At 38.9% G+C, this 20,768-nt stretch overlaps 1 protein-coding gene across 1 annotated transcript in view; it reads right to left on the bottom strand.

The window, feature by feature from the left end:
* Window positions 1-18,441, bottom strand: part of CIMIP6 (ciliary microtubule inner protein 6) — a 54,613-nt gene extending 36,172 nt beyond the window's left edge. Inside the window, exons 1-3 of the mRNA XM_004454239.3 lie at window positions 18,330-18,441; window positions 11,675-11,885; window positions 2,220-2,373 (exon numbers count right to left, since the gene is read on the bottom strand). Of these exons, the coding sequence (XP_004454296.1) occupies window positions 2,220-2,373; window positions 11,675-11,885; window positions 18,330-18,355 (391 nt within the window). The 5' untranslated portion in view covers window positions 18,356-18,441. The remainder of the gene's footprint in view (window positions 1-2,219; window positions 2,374-11,674; window positions 11,886-18,329) is intronic.
* Window positions 18,442-20,768: the final 2,327 nt, after the last annotated feature.

Here is a 20,768-nt window from a genome sequence, read left to right as displayed (position 1 = left end):
ACCCTCTGATTTCTACTACCCTTTTCATCCTGCCTTCTGCTATGCTTGATGACTGAGCCTGCTTCTACTCTGAGGTTTTGTCAAGAACAGTGGCTCTTCTTCGCTGCCTCTCCTTTGAGGTATTCCAGGTTTCTGCATCTTTGTTCCCTTTTATCCATCAGATTCTTTTTCCACATTCCAGAAAGTTTGCAAGGCAGCCTGTTTCCTTCCTCCCTTCATCTTTATGGGTTTATCACTTGGCTACCATTTTTTAAAAAAGATTAATTTATTTATTTCTCCCCCCTCCCTCCATTGTCTGCTGTGTCACTTTGCTGTGTGTTCTCCTGTGTCTGCTTGTATTCTCATAAGGTGGCTCCGGGAACCGATCCTGGGATCTCCCGGAGTGGGAGAGAGGTGATCATTCTCTTGTGCCACCTCAGCTCCCTGATCTACTTCACCTCTCTTTTTTTTTAAAGGTTTTATTTATTTAATTCCCCCCCTCCCCCAGTTGTCTGTTCTCTGTGTCTATTTGCTGCGTCTTGTTTCTTTGTCTGCTTCTGTTGTCGTCAGCGGCACGGGAAGTGTGGGCGGCGCCATTCCTGGGCAGGCTGCACTTTCTTTGGCACTGGGCGGCTCTCCTTACTGGGCGCACTCCTTGTGCGTGGGGCTCCCCTACGCGGGGGTCACCCCTGCGTGGTACGGCACTCCTTGCGCACATCAGCACTGCGCATGGGCCAGCTCCACACGGGTCAAGGAGGCCCAGGGTTTGGACCTCTACTTCATCTCTTGTCTATCCTCTGTGTCTCTTTTTGTGGCATCATCTTGCTGCATCAGCTCTCCATGTTTGCCAACTGTCCACTTGGGTCAGGACTAATGCGCGGGGCAGCACTCCTATTTGGGGCAGCACTCCTCATGCAGGGCAGCATTCTGTGTGGGCCAGCTGGCCACATGGGCCAGCTTGCCTTCACCAGGAGGCCCTGGGTATTGAACCCTGGACCTCCTATGTGGAAGACCAGAGCCCTATTGCTTGAGCCACATCCGCTTCCCTGCTACCATTTTAATAGGGTCTTGGGAGAGAGGGGAGACCGATGTTTGGGCTCAGTCTAACATCCTGAACCAGAAGTGGAAACTTCATCACCTTTCTAAATGAGAGGCATTGTTAGATTACCTCACAGTTGGTCCCTCTTCATTAACTGCTATCCTTGAGGCAGAAATTATGCTGAATATGACCATTTTCTAATGTCCTGACCTTCAATCTCATTCTCTTTGTATCTTTATCTAGACTGGCAAGATCATAGAGGTAAAAAGGCTACAATTAAGTAAGGAGCTCTTGGCCTCTAAAAGTGATCCTCTGTTATCTATGGTCATGTGTATCTGAGGTTCAGTTTATGTACCTCAATATCCTTTGTATGGGATGAGGACCAGAGTGGGTGCTCAATAAATCTTTTTGTTTTGACTTGAGTCTACACTTGCTTAAGTAAGACTTGCTAAATCCTACTTCTCAGGTAGATATGACTAGGTTGTGTGTTATGACACACATACAACTTGAATAAAATGTGAAATACTTAGTTCACTATAATGACATTATCAGGTAAAATGAATTTTAGACCTGAAAGTGTCTTATTGAATAGTCCATGTAACAGTATTATCTAATTTATGTTTTCTGGGAATCTAGACATGTGAAATGATTCTGAAAGGGTAAGGTGATCAATGAGTGGGGGAAATGCAGCATTCTTTATTCCCCTTCTTGGAAAGTTATGCCCATAATAAAGGATTTGCGTTCTGCAGTAAAGAAACCTGTTTACGAATTGTTTTCACAAAGCTTATTTGACCACTGCCCCCACCAATTCTTTTTGAGCAGTATCTATAAACATTATACAAAACTTGGCTTCTCAGGGTATACCTTAAGAGATGCTACCATAGAGTTTTGCCTACTCTTCTAGTAGTTATGATACTTTAAAAAAATATGGTGGCAACAACAATGAGCAGAATGTCACTAATTTTCTGCTCTAGAGGCTAATGTAACTAATCAGTACAACTTGTATTGTTTTATTAAACCTATTTGGATTCAGCTGTCCACTAAGAAGGGATAAGGAACAAACTGGTCAATGATTGCACTTGCTGTATATACTCTTGTAGAGAAGTAGTTTTCTCAGGAGGTGCCATTATATCTAATATATGTTAATTTTATAGCAATAACCTGAGATAATGAAGAAGAGGTTTGCCACTGCTAACCTTACCTATTCCACAGGAAGGCTTTTGCATCCTGCTGTGTTTGACTGGCAAAACCAATGGGCATGTTGGTTTTTTGAAGTCACTCCTTTGGGTGCTCTTAGTGTCATAAGGTGGTTGAAATGGATGCTCCAGTGTCTTACCATGTGACCACCAGTCACCCTTTAGAGAAAAAAATTGGAAACACAAAATTGGATACTGTAGGAAAATTTCATATGTTGAATTACATCTATGAGAATGTTAAGTAATTCAACTCAATAAGTCATGGGGATGTTCTAGTACTAAAATAGATTTCTGAAATCTAGGAATAAAATTCTTTTCATAAAGACTGCATTTACTTTTAAAAAGGCATCTAAAAATAAATGATATTTTTAGGTAAAATACAGCTGCTATATATTTTAACTACCTTCGATTAACAAGTGGAGTGGTAAAAGTCAATGAAATGGTTATATTTCTCCTTTGTTCTTTAATTTTTTTTTAATTTTATTTTTTGAGGTACTGGAATGGGGATTAAACCCAGGAGCTTGTATATGGGAGGCCGTTGCTCAACCACTGAGCCACACTGGCTCCTCTGAGTTGGCTCCCTTGTCTGTTTGCTTGTTGTTTTGCTCATTTGTTTTTGCTCATTGTCTGCTCATTGTTTTTCTTTAGGAGGCACTGGTAACCAAACCTGGGACTTCCCATGTGGGAGGCAGGCCCTTAACTGCCTGAGCCACATCCGCTCCCTTATGAGATATATATATCTCATATATATATGCAGATATATCTGTATATATTAAACACGATTTAATCTAAAAAATTATGTTCCATATTTTTATTATGGCCATACAAATAATGACATTATTATTCAAGGTGGTAGTTTTTAAAGGTTTTAGTACATGAATCACACCAAGAAAAAATTTTATGTCATACCAAGAATGCACAATGTAAGCTTAAATAAATAAAAGTTTCTATAAATAAAAGTTAAAAGTTTAGTAAAACAGTATTTTTACTAAATGTAGTTAGGGCTGATATTTTTCTATTCTGTTTTCTTCTATTTTACTGCTTTTCTCTTCCATTCCATTTTACACTGCAAATTGCAACCTAGTAAGGTGACTTGTAGCTTACTAATAATTCAGTTTGAAAACCTATGCTCAAAGGGGAAATATTATATCTCCAAGGTTACCGAATATTTTGGTCCTAAATCTTTGTCTAAAAACACAGGATATGAAGAATTGATAGATTCTTCATTAGCATGTATAATCATTTTATTTTTCAGAGATTACTTAATTCTGAACAAAAATGAAAAACTTGTTGGTCAAGTAGAAGAAAGGGAACCTTGGGAAAAGGTAACTGTGACACCTAAGAGCTCTTGGATATTATAAGAGAATGAAAGTAATTTTGGATAAAATCAAAGGTCTACCTTGGGCTTTAAGGAAGCAGACCTGCCTTACAAAAATAAGTCAATTTGATTTCATAGTCAAAGACTTTAAAAAATATATGATTCATACATAGGAGATGATTTCGAGATTTTAATAAATGAAATTCCCACAATACAATTGAGTTACATTGATAGAAAAAAAAGAGTTATCTAAAGAAACCTCTGTAACTGCACTGGGAGTTAAAAGACAGACATAAAGGCAAGAGGTGCACTATACCAAATTTAAAAAGATTTAATGGAGGCAACATGTCAGAAGATTGTCAAGAAGCTCAGAAATAAAAGAAATTCGTGAAATATGCTAAAGGCAGTAAAAATTGGGTTTTCTGGTGGGGAGGGGGGGAATTCCCATTGGAAGAAATCGTGGAAAGGCTGAGCATTTGGAGAAGACAGTACACTGTTCACAGATGACAGTCAAAGCCATTTAACACCTATTTTGCTTTAGGCTCTCTGTTACGGGAAATTATCTCCAAACTGAAAAAAATGGAATAAGCATGTACCTAATTGGGCAATAAGCCCTAAATAGTTAATGGAAGAGTTAGCCCTCACTTTGTTACTTTAAGCTAGCAGCAGTTCTTAAGCCAAGGACAAAGTGTAACTCCTGGTAATGAAAAAGTCTGCAGATGGGATCATAGAAATGATTCTTAGTAACCAGAGAATTAGGAAAACAGGAGTTAGGCCTCATTTTCCAAAATGGGCTAGAAGGTAAATTACAAAAATTAAAACAATGTGATAAAAATCATAGGAAAATTCTAGAACTGATTACTAAACAGATGGTATCTTCTCACTATCTGGCTGAAAGTGACCATGCCTTACTGCTGCTGGAGTGCCTACTTTTTGCAGTTATTCTCCACTATACTTCACAATTATAATAATGCTGGTTATGTGCCAAGGTCTAGGATTTATAGGACTTATGTCACTTATTCTCATCACTTCTATGAGGTAGGTGCACCAACCTTACAGATGAGAAAACTGCCCATAGATTAAGTATAATTTGCCCAAGGTACATGACTAGCAGGCAGCAGGGTTGGCACAAGTCAAGCCCTGGTTTATCTGTGCATGCCACTAATTTCTGTGCTACACTGCTACATCAACCTACTGTGGACACAAAAAAGGATAAGCACAAGTTAACAAATTATTTCAAAAGAGAAACACTTTGCCTACTCTGAAAAACTTCTACTATGAGGGAGTTTTAAAGCCTATACTTTATATCATCTACTTTTGTTGATTAGAAACTTCTTTTTTGGCTAACACTCTTGACTGGAAATACACTATGACATGCCTGGTGGATTTTAATTTTTTCTTAAACGAGAGTGTGATGTAAAAGCTATTACAAGTCTCTCTCCTTAAAGCAAAGATATTAATTCATCTTTCAAGCAGACTTCTTTTGAATTGAAAATTTTACTAAAATGGTCTCTTTAGTTTCAAAAATATAAAGAAAATACTGAATAATTTTCCCTAAAGGAAAGTGATTGGTGATTTAAGACCCTATAGTTGGAGAAAGTGTTCTGCTTAGTGCTGTAAATTGGGGGCATCTTCATTTCAACAGAATGTAACACTACAGTTTAAAAAATATCGCTTTTCTCTCTCTCCTATTTCTAGATAGGCTGTCCTATGCCTGAAAACTATCTCTTGTTCCTGGAAGAGAGTGTGTATGTGCCCATGCACTTGTGCTTGCCTTTTTTGGTCCAAGCATTTGCTCATAAGAGATTATGAGATTAAAGAGTGAGGTGGAGGCTTCCCCCCCCCCCCCGCCCCCCATACTGAAGGGAAAGACTAGGAAGAAAAAAAAATTAAAAGGACTGCTTTGTGTAGCATCACTTACATTGGTTTGTGAGGGGTTTACTTAACTATTAATGACTAAATAAGCCAACTGGGATAAGTCAGCTTGTGTGACTTTGTCTAGGCTTTGGGGGTGCAAAATACCTTGTAGCTGTAGAGGGGTTTTGCCTAGAGAGGTAGCTGCTCCCAATCCCATCTTTGGATGCAGAGAGATGAAGTCTTCCTTCCCAGCCTCAAAGCCTGCCTCCTTTCCTGGCTGTCACGTGGACTCCAAAGTAGGGAGATGGCTGAAGACACCTATTGAGGGGACTTCGACTAACCCCATCCCAGTCCACCGTAGGCCCTGAGGCACATTTGAAAGTCATTGTAAAGTACTCTCTTTGCTGTACTTGTTATCCCCATTACTGTCTTTTCCCTTTTTGGGGAAATTAAGGTAGAATCCTCTGCTGGGGAGAAGTGGCAGGAAGCGTCCTGGAAAAGCCAGTTAAGAGAATGCAAGAGATGGTAAGCGGGGCTCCTGCGCAGGGGCCACGGGGGCCTGCCAAGACGCCTCCGGCTGCTGTGGCTGGGCTGTGGAATTCGAAACCATACTTTGGGATTCACAGGGACATATGGACATCTGCAAACACTGTACACAGAGACAATCACATTTAACTAGTAGAGAGCAGTGGGTTTAAAAAAACAGAAATGCTGTCACAAACTAGGGCGATCATGGTCTTACCTGATACATTTACTTAAGTCGATCCCTATTTTGCTCTAGATACTACTAGCAGTGTTGAAAAAACAGAAATTCTAAGTCCCTAGTTACAGTTATTCCTAAATTGTGCTCTGTGGAACACTAGTACTGCAGGATATTAATAAATGCTACATGAAAGGGGTTTCCATAAATAGATTTGGGAACCAGTGAGATAAGCGTAGTTGAAAAACTTTACCACAGGATTTCTCAGAACCTTTATATATATACTGAGGCATCCTAGTTTAGGGAAAGGGAAGACAGATCTAGAACCTGGTGGAAAAATATGGCTGTGAAACATGTGGCCATGGAACCCCTGAGGGAAAGACTTCACCAGAAAGCTGCTGAAAGAACCCTTTGAGAATTTCCCCTTTGGAATGGGATTTCCTCCGGAATCAAGGAAAAGTTCTGGATATTCTCAAGGGGCCTTATCATTGGGCTCCCCAGGGGGGTACTGACAGGTGGGGTAATCAATCGAAACAGCAAACAGCAGGGACCCCTCCCCCAAACATGAGAAAGGGGAGGAACAATTAATAGTTTAAAAAGTAACCACCCTGGCTATACTGCTCTCTCTGCCTGCAGCAGCCTACAAATACTCCTGGGGACCCGTTATCTGTTATTTTCTCCCATTTCTATTCTCTTCTCTCATTTTCTTAATAAACTATTGGCCTAACTAAACTGGCATGTTCTTAAATTCTTTTATGTAACACAACCAAGAACTAGAGGAAATCTGGTTATAATACTAATGTGAATTGAGAGGCTCCACAAAGGGTATATAAAAACTTATTTGACTTTGGAACTTTATTGAGCACCTAGGCAAAGGCTAGTGTTCTGAAAAATATACTTTGGAAAACGCCAACCTAATCTCTTTTGAACTACCAATATTTAAAAATACAAGACACCCAAACTACTTTTCATCGGAAGTGACCAAACTAAACATTCCTTTTAATTTTTTCTAGCACCCCCTATTTTATGTCCCTGGGTAGAACTGTAAAGTGATTATGTCATTTAAAAATCTTGTAAATAAATAAAACCAACCAATCTGCTGTGTGTTTTTAAAGATATTCTTAGCAAATACCTAAAAGAGATGTAGTTTTAAATATTTAGGCAACTTCACTTCCTTTGCTCTTATTTCAAAGCAAGTTTTTTGAAAAAATTAACTTGTGTAAAAAACAAGTTATCGTAAATAAAAGAACAAAGTTTACAAATATGTGGAAAAAGCATTCTTCATCACTTCTTGGGTACTTGAAAATGAGTACAAGTTTTTGGGGTTTTTTTTCCTTTCTTTTTTTCATATGAACATTCACCTCCCTCTACTTCTCTATCAAACACCCTTTTAACTCTGTGATGCATCTTGGGTCTATCTCTGTAACTTTCCTCATTCATTCCACTATCAGCTTCTCTTACAAGACCTTTTACTTCATTTCAAACTTACTTTCACCATCTCTTAAAAGTCTCTATTCATTTAGCTTTCAGCACTAACAAACAAGGATGCTACTGCTCCTCGCCCTGTCACCCAGTCTTGCTGACAGCAGCTCCTAACACCTTTGTTCATTAATTTTTTCAAGATACCTGAAAACATTTAAAATAAAATTGGTTGGGACTGAATTTTGAAATCTATGCATTTCATTTTTCTTTTCTGGAACTAGCTCTTTTTCCTTACTTTCTCCACATTAACAATAGGTTCAGTTAACATTTCACTTTAGAGTCAACCCTGAACTAGGGCTAAGGAGAGTCATTTTTTGTAAGAAATCTGAGAACTTCACTACACTGGATTTTTGTACGAGATTTATTTACCCAGTATAAACCTGGTCTAACAATACAGATTGATTTCTTTTAAATCCAAAATATTTGCAAAGGCAAGTTTATAAAACCAAATAGCCTTAAAACTGCCCTTGAAGCCTTTATTACATGATATTACAAAAATTCAACCACAGGAATTCCTGCCCCCAAGAGGATCTCACATTCATACAGAGTGCCACAGTGTGCTGTTTTATGACAGTAACAGTTGATGTTATCACTGTAAGGAGAGCTCATGAAAAGCAGTCTCCACAGAAATGTTAAATCACAACTACACCCAACTCAGCCCACTGGCAGGTATAAAGTAAGAAGGTGTCAGAGACCATTCAGACCGCACACTTTTCCTTTCACTAATGGCAAGCAGAAAATACCTACACGAGAAATTATCACCTCTGCTGTCGCATATTTTGAATAGCATCTCCTGAACACTTACCTAGCTCCTCTATCCTGCTTTCAGTGGACGATGGTGGGCTCTCCAGTATCTGGCTATGAGCTGTGCAGAAGGCAGCAGAACAGGATCCTACTGCCACTGCGAGCTAATGTTTATAAGTGCTTCCAAAGGAGCAGCACCAGTTCATGCGTTAGGAGTGTTCTTCTCCCAGGTCACTATGCGCTCACTCTCTCACCCGCTTCAGGTCTTTATTCACAGAGGCCTTCTCTGACCACATATTTAAAATGGCAACTCTGCCTCCAGCATTCCCACTTACCATCACCTAACATTCTATATCATTGAGGTCATGTAGTATTTGTCCTTCAATACCTGGGTTGCTTCACTCAACACAAAGTTCTCAAGATTCATCCATGTTATCACATGTATTTGTACAGTATTTGTTCTTAAAGCCGAGTAGTATTCCCTTGTATGTTAAATTTATTTTACTGATTCCCCCACTAGAATGTAAATTACATGAGGATAGGAAATTTTTTCCACTTATTTTGCTCACTGATGTAACCCTGGTACCTGGAACAGTACCTGACAAAAACCGCATGAAGGGGCAATGTCAGAGAAGCAAAAGAGCAAGCCTGAATGCAAGGACATTTCAAGCCTCTGCAGGCATTCTATCTGTTAACATTGGTCAAGACAAGTTACATGGATGATCCCAGTGAAAAATGGTGGTGCATAAGCCCATCACACTGACAAACACTGCATGGGTATGAGTGAGGGGAGGGGGGATTGGGGCCAGCATTGTGATCACAACGGTACAGGGTGGTTCTCTGGCAGCCACATAATAAACCTCCAGACTCCTACATTCTAGTCAGGGTTATTGGATCAGGATGGCTACTTAACCAGAGCAACATATTGAAGGGTACAGAGGTGCAGAAGTCTCTCCTTTTGAAGTCAGAATTAATACTACAGTTCCCTTAAAGCTCAGCTTTTTAGTTTAAGAATTATTTTCACTCTATTGTCTTTAATAACACCATTCAGAAAGAATCTTTTTAACAAATACCTAACTATATTTATCTATTCATTCAATATTGTTTATTTATCATTATTGTGTGACATACTTAAAACTATTAAAATACGGCCTCAGCTCTCATTATGTTTAAGAAAAAATGGGAAATAAGTCACTTATAATACACAGTGATATATGACTATAATCAGATTTAGTCTAAATTCTACAGGATTTTGTTACACAAAGAAAAAAAACATTTTGAGCACTATCAGTTGCTCTACACTTTCCATCTTTTATAATCCTCAACAAATAAACAAAATATTTTTATTCCCATTTAGCAACAAAGGAATTGAAGGCTAGTACCTTTAAGAAAGTTGCTCAAAGTTCACTCAGCCACCGACTATCCCACCCAAGATTCAAATTCAGATCTTGCTAATCTCAGAACTCAGGTATTAATATTTTCTGTTAAGCAAAATTATCTTCCAATGATAGGAATACTTGCTTGATATTATTGTGATTCATTGTGAAATTTTTATATCTTTTTAAAATTAAAAATATATCAACTTATTATTAAACTTTTTGAGTTACGTATTTGCCCAATTCTTATTATGTAAAGTATTTTAATTCATCTTTGTTTTGTTTTTTTTGTTTGTTTACTTGTTTTGTTTGTTTTCTTTTTTACAAAACACCAGGGATTAAACCAAGGACTTTGTATATGGGAAACAGGCACTCAACCATTTGAACTATATCTGTTCCCCCATCTTTGTATTTTATGATATAAAATTCTATGTGTTACTTGTCAGTCCATATTAAACATCTTCAAAACGTTTTTAAAAAACCTATGAAGGAGATTATTATTATCCTTATTATATAGATAAGGAAACTGGAGCTTAAAAAGTGACTTGCCAAAGGTCATGTAGGAAGTGTATGGTAGTAGCAAAAAGGAATGAACTAGTAGTATATGCAATGCATGGATGAGTCTCAAATGCTATAGCCTGAGAGAAGGAAGCCAAATTTAAAATCTACATATTCTATGACTCCATTTATATGACTTTCTGGAAAAAGCAAAACTATAGAAAACAAATCAGTGGTTGCCAAGAGCTAGAAGTGGGGGAAAGAGTATGACTATATAAGGGTACAGTGGAACATCTAAAGGTGACAATGTTATGTATTTTGTTTGTACATAAAATTATGGGATAACATGATTTTATGCATTTGCCAAAATTTATAGAATTGTACACTAAAAAAGATGAATTTTACTATAAATAAGTGTGGCAAAGATGTCCACATCCTAATCCTCAGAACTTGTGGAAATGCTACCTACATGGCAAAAGGGATTCAGCAGATGTCATTAAGTTAAGGATCTTGAGATGGGGAGATTATTCTGAGTTATCTGGATGGGCCCAATGTAATCGGGGGTCCTTTTAAGAGGAGGCAGGAGTGTCAGAGAGAGATTTGAAGATGCTGTGCTGCTGGCTTTGAAGGTGGCAGAAGGGAGCATGAGCTAAGGAATGCAGGCAGAAGATGGGAAAGGCAAGAAAATAGATTTTCTCCTAGAGCCTCCAGAAGAAATGCAGCCCTGACGAAACCTTGATTTTAGCCCAGTCACGCTGATTTTGGATTTCTCACCTCCAGAACTGTAAGAGAATAAATTTGCATTGTTTTAAGCCACTAAGTTTACGGTAATTTGTTAGGGTATCAATAGGAAACTAATATAGTAAATTATACTTCAACAAACCGAACTTAAAAGAAAAAAGGTACTGGAATACATTTTAATATCTACAGTGAGTAAGAGTGTGGTTTGGCTAAAACAACAGTCCTGGGTTAAAAACATGACTGACATTTGCTTATTATGTAACCTTGGATAAGCTAATTAACCTCTTGAGGTTTGTATTATCATTCTTTAAATATTTCTAAAATACCTCATAGAGGTTGTTGTGCAAATTAAAGGATATAATTTATATAAAGCATTTAGCTAATTCCCAGCACTTTATACAATTTCAATAAATGGTAGCTATTATTTTACAGAAAGCATGTGGGTTACTACTCAGGGAAAATTTTTATATTTGACTATTTGTCACAAATACAATATTAAAGAATAATCTAACTTAGTAACCTCTTAAAATGATTTTTTGGATTTTGTTCATATATATAAACGCACACACATGGTCTGTATGTACATGTTATCTGTAAGAATTTTTTTCAGATGTTTTCAACTATTAGTTTATAAAATGTACTACTTGAGATATGTCACATCCTTTAAGGTCTGTGACCAAACTTTCTCACAAAACAGCTTCTAAATCTAAATCTGTATTTGTATAAAATGAACTTCTGTCCAACCTGCTTTTCTGGCCCTTTTTTGGGATCTATGTAAGGAACTGGTTCGTTGAATGTTCTTGCATTTGTATTAATGAATTTAGCATAATATACACGTCCTCTCCTGACACATGGTTTTGAATGTTGTATGCTTTTTCCAGGTTCCTTCTCATGTTTGAGTTCTTCCTGTTTTTCAGTTACATACACTATATCAGCATCTTCTATTTTATGTTGTCTGAAAAACACAATTAAATAGTAAATCATTTATCTCAATAAGCATTTCAGTATACTACATAAAGTAAGATTCAAATGTTTTGGGTATCAATCAAGACAATTTAGGTTTGGTTAAAAGTTATAAAGGGCTTGTGCTGTTAAAATTTGGTAGGGTGTCTTCTCATTCTAAACTACATAAGATAAAGGGATTTTTGTTTTGATTATTCATTATAATATACCAGTGCAGTGTACAAACTTTCATTTGCTTGGATTAAAGAAAATGATTTGATCATGCTTATAAATCATGTTTGTGCTATGTATGCAAGTGGCAAAGTTACAATTTATCTTATCTTTTTTAAAACTTTTATCTCCAAGAGAAGATTTTTTCCCCCTTTACCTAGTAAACACAACCATCTGGAAAGGGATAACTATTTAATTTTAAAAGTTCACCTGGCAAGCTTATAAAACCTACAAAATGGGCACTGCTATTTATCTTTACGAGAAAAACCTATTTTGCAGACCTCAGAACAACTAATCCAATCTCTTTCACCTACTGCTTACAATAACTAAGCTAGTACAAAAATGAAAATTATTAAAATGAAAAGAGTATTAAAGAATTGTTTAGAAAGACACAGCTTATAAAATTTTTCCTGTTTAAATAAGGAGTAAGATCCATTAGAAAAGGCAGTCTTTTAAAATTTCACATACTTAAAAAATAAAGGTAAGAACAAAATATATTAATTTGAATAATTTTTGTGGTTTTTTTTGAGGTACTGGGGGTTTGGGATTGAACCCAGGACCTCTTCTATGGTCAACCACTGAGCCACATCTGCTCCCCTGGGTTGGTTTTTTCGTTTGTTTTGCTTGTTGTGTGTGTTTGCTTTGTTTTTAGGAGGCACCTGGAACCAAACCTGGGAACTCCCATGTGGGAAGCAGGTACTCAACTGGGAGCCATATCCGCTTCCTGAATACTTTTTACTTAAATGTTTTAAAAATCAAAGCTCTGGCCAAGTAAGGTAGGCCACAAATATTCCAAATTTATATAAAAATGTAATTGTTTAGTCTTGTACATAGTCTTTAAAATATAACCCCTTCTCTATTTCAAAGCCAGATCCATCTCTTCTCTCAGGCCATTTTTCAACTGAAATTCTCAAATGGCTTTTATTGCATTTAGAAAATACAACTTCCTTATTGTTAACTCTGTGTTACCTGCGCCAGCTAAACCCTTCAACCTCACCTGCAGTTCATTCTTCCCTCACTTGTTATTCTCCAGCCACCCCACTTTGAACTTCCAATCACCTGCATACTTAGTGCATTCGTACATGCTGTTCCCTCTACCTGGAGGGCCTTCCCTAGCTCCAGCTCATTACCACTTAGGCATTAGCTTAGACATCATCTCCTGAGCAGCTTTTCTTAGATTTCCATTTCTCTACTCCACATAGTCTCTATTTTTAGTTCTTTGTTCACTTCTTTTGTAACACTTATGACAATTTATAATTTATGTAGCTTTTGTTTGTGTTTTTAGTAAGCATTACAAATGCACCCTACTAGTCATTAAGTTCCATGAAGATGGAAATTATGCATGATTCATCATTATGTACCTGACATCCAGATAAGCGTCTTGTTCATCATAGGCAAATAGATAAATATTTATTCATTTCTGGTACACCTGCTAGAATTTTTTTTACTTTATTTTGTTTGTGCTGTATACCTCCACCTAACACATATGTAAATAATATTTAGCACCACTGGATTCTAGTTTCCTGCTTCTGAACAAAAATTCAAATTGTGCTGCCTGGGGCAAGGGATTGCTGGCTGTAGAACATACAAAGCAGTGTCCTGGACCATGAGGAAACTGTTAACTAGGGAAGAAGAGACATTTGTATCACGTAAATGGAATTCCTAGGGCCACATGTGCATGCCTAAGATAAGGTGCATGTGCAAGGAAAGAGGGATGCACAGAAAGGATAAGGGAGGTCCCTATACTTTGGCCTCAAGCTATTCTCCAAACTCATTGTATGGGTAAACCCTAGCACTTCCACAGGTCAGTCTACAAAGGTCTTCCTTCCTTTGTCCCTCCCTCCCTTCCTTCCTTCTTTTCTTGCTCTCTTGCTCTTTCTTTCTTCTTTTTTTTCCTTTCTTTCTTTGTTTTCTTTCTTTCTCTTTCTTTTCTTTCTTTTTCTTTCCCTTCCTTCCCTCCCTCCTTTCTTCCTTTCCTCCTTCCCTTCCTCCCTTCCTCCCTTCCTGGCATTCAAGGAAAGCCCTGTCATAATACTGGCTAGATATATGCTTAAGGAACAGATGCCTCAGAGTCTAAATTCCAGCAATAGCACATTAAGATAGTAAAATGTCCAAGTTTCAATGAAAGATTTAAAAATATACAAAGAAACAGGAAATTACGGCCCAGGCAAAAGAGGAAATTGAAACATAGAAACCATTAATGAGGAGGACCAAACCTGGGACATACTAAATTCTCTTTAAAAATGGTATTAATTATGTTCAAAGAGCTAAAGGAAAACATGGATAAAGAACTAGAAATCAGGAAAACAACAGATGAACACAAAGAGAATATCAACAGAGATGAAAATTATGAAAAGGAACCAAATAGAATTGAAGACCACAGTAACAGAAAATTAAAAATCTCTTACAGGAGTTCTATAATAGATTAGAGCTGACAGAAGAAAGAATTGGTGAATTTGAAAATAAAACAATTGAAATCATTTAGTCTGAGGAACAGAAGGAAGAAAGAATTAAGAAAAGTGAACAGAACCTAAGGAACCTGTGTGACACCATCAAATGTACCAATATACTCATTGCGGGAGAAAGCAGCAGAGAGAATATCCAAAGAAATAATGGCTGAAAACTTCCCCTAATTAATGAAAGACATGAAGATGCTCAATGAACTCTAAAGAGGATAAACCCAAATAGATCTACCTTGAAGCTAATGATAGTCAAACTATCTATCTTTGGATAGAAAATTTTGAAGGCCACAAGAGAGAAGCAACATGTCACATACAAGAGAGCCTCAATAAAATTAAGTGTTGATTTCGCATTAGAAACCATGGAGGGTAGAAGCCAATGGGATGACAAATTTAAAGTGCTCAAAGGAAAAAATTGCCAACAAAGAATTCTATATCTGGCAAAACTGTCTAAAAAATGAGGAAGATTAAGCCATTCCCAGATAAACACAAGCTGAGTGAGTTCCTCACCATTAGACCAGCCCTACTAGAGATGCTAAAGAGAGTTCAATTGGTTGAAAGGAAAGGACAATAGACAACACATCAGAGCAGCATGAAGAACTAATGATCTTGGATCAAGCTAACAAGACAGGAAAATATAAATCCCAGTACAATTGTATTTTAGGTTTGCACCTCTACTTTTTACCTCCTACAAGATCTAAAAGGCAAATACATAAAATGTAATGATAAATCAGTGGTTTTGGATTCATATAAACATGTAATTTGTGTTAAGAACTACAAAAAAGGAGGGGATTGAGAAGTATAGAACATGGTTTGTGTATACTGTTGAAGTTAAGCCAGTATCAATGCAAAAGAGATTGTTACAGACTTATTATGTTAAATTTAAGACCCATGGTAACTACAAATAAAATATTGGAGAACATGCAAGCTCATAGAGACAGAAATTAGAGTACAAGTTGCCAGGAGCAGAAGCCAGGGCAAATGGGGTGTTACTGGAAAGTGGGTGCATTTCTGTCTAGGGAGATGGGAAAGTTTTAATAATGGAAGGTGATGAGGGTACTGCAATACAGTGATTGTGATTAGTCCCACTGAATGGTATGCTGGGAGCGGTTGAGATGGGAAAGTTTATGTTGTATATATGTTCCCACAACTGAAAAAAAAAAAAAGAGTAACAACTAAAGAGACAATAATAATTGAAAGCAATACATGCTCCTGGATGGGATCTAACAAGAGAAGAGAGAAGTTTCAAAAAGACATTATTGGGCGAAATGGATTTGGCTCAACTGATAGAGCATCCACCTACCATATGGGAGGTCCAGGGTTCACTGCCCACGCGCAGTGCTGATTTACACAAGGAGTCCCTGGCTATGCAGAGGTATCCCCCACATAGGGGAGCCCCATGCGCAAGGAGTGCACCCCACAAGGAGAGCCGCCCCACGTGGAAAAAAAAACGCAGCCTGCTCAGGTGTGGCACCACATACATGGAGAGCTGATGCAGCAAGATGACGCAACAAAAAAAGACACACAGATTCCTGGTGCTGCTGATAAGAATGCAAGCAGACACAGAAGAACACACACAGTGAATGGACAGAGAGAGCAGACAAGAGCTGGGGCGGGGTGGGGCGTGGGGACTGGGGTATGTTGGAGTTCATTGTTTGGGGTATTATTTTTGTAATTGTCCTGTTAATTTCAAAGTATTTCAAAATTAAAAGTTTTTTTTAAAGTAAATAAATTACTGGTAAATTTTAAGGTCCTGCTATAGCATTTCCAGAGATTTAAGCATTTATTTAAGGGCTATGACTTTTTGGTCAACTAATTTATCATTGTAGACTTCTAGCATCAATTTTTTATAGTTGTATATACCTGTACAGGTATCAGGTCCCTTGAAGGAAAGGACTGGCTATTTGTTTGCATACTTACACATTCATTTGATTCAGCACTTGTAGTGTGAATGGATATAGATTGATACAGAATTGTGAAATATATGATTGTTCAGTCATCTCTTATTCGAAGGAAATCAGAGTTAAAAAGAGTTATGGGCACCGAAGTAAGTCAGCCTGTTGAATCCCAGCTCTGTCATTTAATATCTAATCTTTGGTCTTCTCGTTTGTATGATAAGGACAAGAATACTTATTGTAAGGGAAGTGAGAATAACATTGAACAATTCATTCTTTCAACTAATAGTTTTTGAGCTTTGTGCCAGGTGCTGTTTGAGGCACTAAGGATCTAGAAATGACACACAAAAATTCCTTCCCTCACAGAGTTTACATTAGATTGGGGGAAAGCAGATTAGAAACAAGATAAAAAGTAAAATATATAGGTGTTAGATGGTATAAGTGCTAAGGAGAATGAGAAAGCAGGGAATGGGGAAAAGGGATCCATGTACATGAGGGAGAAGTTGCAAGTTTAGGTAGGGCAGAGGCTGCATTGTGAAGGTGGCAGTTGAATAAAGACTAGTCAAGTGATATTGGAGAGAAGAGCATTCCAGCACAGTGAAAAGAAACTGCCTAAAGCTCTGCAGCAGAAGCCATGCCTGGCCTTAGAACAGTGGTTCTCAATGAGTGGTCCCCCAGTAGGCAACATTGGCAGCACATGAGAGTTTGTTAGAATTAGGATTTCATGGGCCCCATCTCAGCCTACTAAATCATAACCCCTGGCATTGGTTTCCAGAAAACTGTTTTCACCAGTTCTCAGGTGATTTTTGTGCATGTTAATGTTTGAGAACCACTGTTCTAGTAAGAAGCACACAGGCTTTGGAAGGAGAGAGTGCATGCGCTGTGCCACACTTAACCTCCATTCAATGGTTCTCAACATCTAGCATGCATCAGAAACACCTGGGAAGCTTGTTAAACCCCAGATTATAGGGACCCACCCTCAAGAGTTTCTGCTTTATTATGTCGGGGATGGGGCAGGGGGATGGGAGTTTATATTTCTAACAAGATCCCAGCTGATGCTGGTCTAGGGAACACACTTTGAGAATCGCTTGGGTGACAGCAAGGAGACCAGTGTGGCTGGAGAGAGGCCTGCTGCAGGGAGGAGGCAAGTAGTAGTTAAAGTCGAGTAAGGGAAAAGGAGCACATTATGTAGGCCCGGTAGGAGTCTTGACTTTTATTCTGCAGTGACCAGTGGTGAGTAGTGATCTGCCTGAAGTTTTAAAAGGACCATTCAGACTGCTGAGTTGAGGGGCAACGGAAAGAGCGGTTCTGAAGCTACTGCAGTATTCAGGAGAGAAGCTGGTAGCTTGGGCCAAGGTGAGGTGATGGTGGAGGGGATGAGTAGTGGTGGATTCTGGATATATTTTAAAGACAAAGCCTACAGAATTTGCTAATGAATTACATGCAAGGATGTGCGAAGGAGTGGATGGTTTCCAGATAACTGGCGATGCATGTAAAGTGCCCGATAAACAGTATGGGCTCAGTAAAAGATGCGTTTTAAAAACTACTGTTGTTTCATCATTTGTAACAAATGTGTCACAACAATGTAAGGTGTTGATGGTGGGTGGTGTATAGGAATCCTTTGTGGTATGCAAGATTGTTTTCTAAACTCACGACTTCTCTAATAAAAGAAAAAATATTGTTGCTAACGCTCAATATTTAGAAAGGAGAACTATCAAGGAGGGAGGAAGTGCTAAATCCCAGATGGCTTGGAAGGTCAGGGCTTGAGGAATTTGCCCCTTGGGTCCCACTTAACCCTCTCCCAAGAGCAAGAACTTTTTTTTTGGGCGGGGGAGCGGGGGGGGGAATAAAAGACCAAATCCCGACACTTACTGCTGCTTCTCCTCCTTTCCCTCCATGGGTTCGCAAGGCCTGACACGAGGCAAGGAGTTGCCTCACGGGAAGAACAAGGAAAGAGCCCTGCGGGGAGACGCGCGCCAGGAGCCCGCCGACTGTGACTCCAGTGTTGCTAAGCAACCGCTGGCTCCCGGCGCGCGGCCGCGGAAAAGGGCGCGGGGTCCTCAGCGCGCAGGCGCAATAACCCCGGTCGGCGGGGAGGCTGGCGGGTGTATCTGCGCGGTGGGGATGTTAGGGGGCCGCTGGCCGGGGTTTTCCGCTGTTGAGTTCTCGAACCCGCCTCCGGCTCTATGACCCCCCATTTGAACCTGCCCTTTCCCCTCTCAGGCCGGTGCGGTGTTTATCCCCGCAGGCTCCGTCCTTGAACGTCAGCGAGGGTCCGTTACCAGAGCCTCAGCCGTGGGCCTCGGAGGGCGCCGCGTACGCCACTGCCGGCGGCCCCGCAGCGCCCGCCCTTCTGGAGCCCCGCAGGACGTCGCCTGACGCGGCCCGCAGCCGCCGGAGCTGGCTCCAGATTTGCGGAGAGGAGGGAGAGAAACTTGTTTTCTCGCGACCCAATAAATACTGTACAAGTTGTGATTCGCTGCTCCTGGGCTGCTGAGCCTTTGCGCGAGAAAGCTTGGCTGTCACTCCTACCCGCCATTTCTGACAAATTCTCCTTCCCCCTACTTGGAGACATGCATTAAAATAGAGCAAGGGAACTCAGCTCCGGCAAACGAGGCTCCCCGCGGTGTGTGCATCTGTTCCAGACTGAAGGAAATTCAGAATCGGGTGGAGGGGGTGTAGGCTTAGGCAGGACAGGAGCTTTGGGTGTAGCAGTTATCCAGAAAAGAGCAAGCTCCTGGGAAAAGCAGTTGATGCTTTGCATCCACCTTCTGGCCTTGGAATTTCTTACCTCATTTCACCATTGCTCCCCAGTTTCCACTACCAGAGCCAAATATTTTTGGCTTCTGTCGTGGTAACTGTTATGGATGTCGCTGGATAATGCAGGAAAAGTCCCGAGTGAGGTGAATTCTGGTGTTTATCAGGCTATGTATGTGCATATGTTTTGTAACTCAGAGTCACTGTTAGTAAGGATGCATATTTATATTTTATTGAAATTAACTCGGAGGAATATAGAACAACTGAAGATGGTCCTAGGACTCGTTTTACATACATGAGCATAGAAATAGAAATTTGGAACGTAGTTCCTTAACTAAATAAATGAATGTGGACATTGTTGGTGAAAAGACAGGAGTGTGTGTGAATGTGTGGTTGTGTCTGCGTTTGGGGAGTGAGGAGTGGGTAAAGAAGTAAGAGAAGGTTGAATTGAAAACAAGAAAGCACTGTGCTCCAGCTTCAGAACTAGCATTTGTTAGGCACTGTATTGAACACGCCTTTTTTTGTCCTAACCATCAAGCTGGAAATAGGAGCTTGTGAAGTGAAGATGAATTGATACAGGCAGAGTACTTACTGAGAGCAGTGCCTGGCACCCTTACAGTAAGTGCTTGGTCTTTAAGAGCTATTATTTTTATTAAGCAATTTGCTCTGTATATGCTGCCACATGTCCTTAAGACTTAGTCAAGCCCTCATCATTCTCTCCAATTTCTATATCAAATCTTTACCCATATCTTCATGCTTCATAACCACCCTTAGGGACAATCTCAACTGCAGGATAAAAAGAAATGTTCTAAACTTTCTTCATCATAGATCTACAGCTTAACCTGCATCCATATAGAATGACCATTGTTTGACTCTACTTTGAGTATTTTGAGTAGGATACATTTGTCTAAAATAGAAATAAACTTATGTCAATCTTTTTACAGCTCTTTGTTAAGCAGTTTGGATGTATCTATAATTTAATCAAGGGCTATGAGAAACTTTTAAAAAATTGCTTGCCACAAGGAAGTGACAAGTCACAATCTAGTTAGGGACACAAGACATATACACAGGAAGAAATTGTGAATTAAACAGCAATTGATAGTCACAAGTGTGAAATTTCAGTACTGATACTATTGGAAAATTTATGTCTGAAAATCAATGACTATAATAGCTTAAATAATACATGTAATTTTCTCATTTGTGTTAGGTAGTTTGGATAATTGTCAGCAAAAAATAATTCAATGTAATTTACTAATGTGCAAGTTAAAAATACCAGTGCTGCTTGAGCTAGAACACCATATGTGAGGGAACACAATGGGATAGAAATTGCTCATCCAAAATGTTATAGATGCAGAAAATTGTCAACATTTCTTTCTGAACTACAGTAAAATGCCAAAAATAATGAATTATAAAATTATATAACCTGGTAGGAGAGCAGAGGCTCAGGAAGATCCATCTTTCAGTTCTTACTTAAGTGAGGCTATCAAAAATATAGCATAAACCAAGACTATCCCTAATTCTGTCTTATTTTAAAATAATTTACTTGCCTTCTAT

This window comes from Dasypus novemcinctus, chromosome 17, assembly GCF_030445035.2.
Source record: "Dasypus novemcinctus isolate mDasNov1 chromosome 17, mDasNov1.1.hap2, whole genome shotgun sequence".
NCBI lineage: Eukaryota > Metazoa > Chordata > Mammalia > Cingulata > Dasypodidae > Dasypus > Dasypus novemcinctus.
Note: the sequence above shows the minus strand (reverse complement) of the source record. Positions and strands in the feature narration are given on the sequence as shown.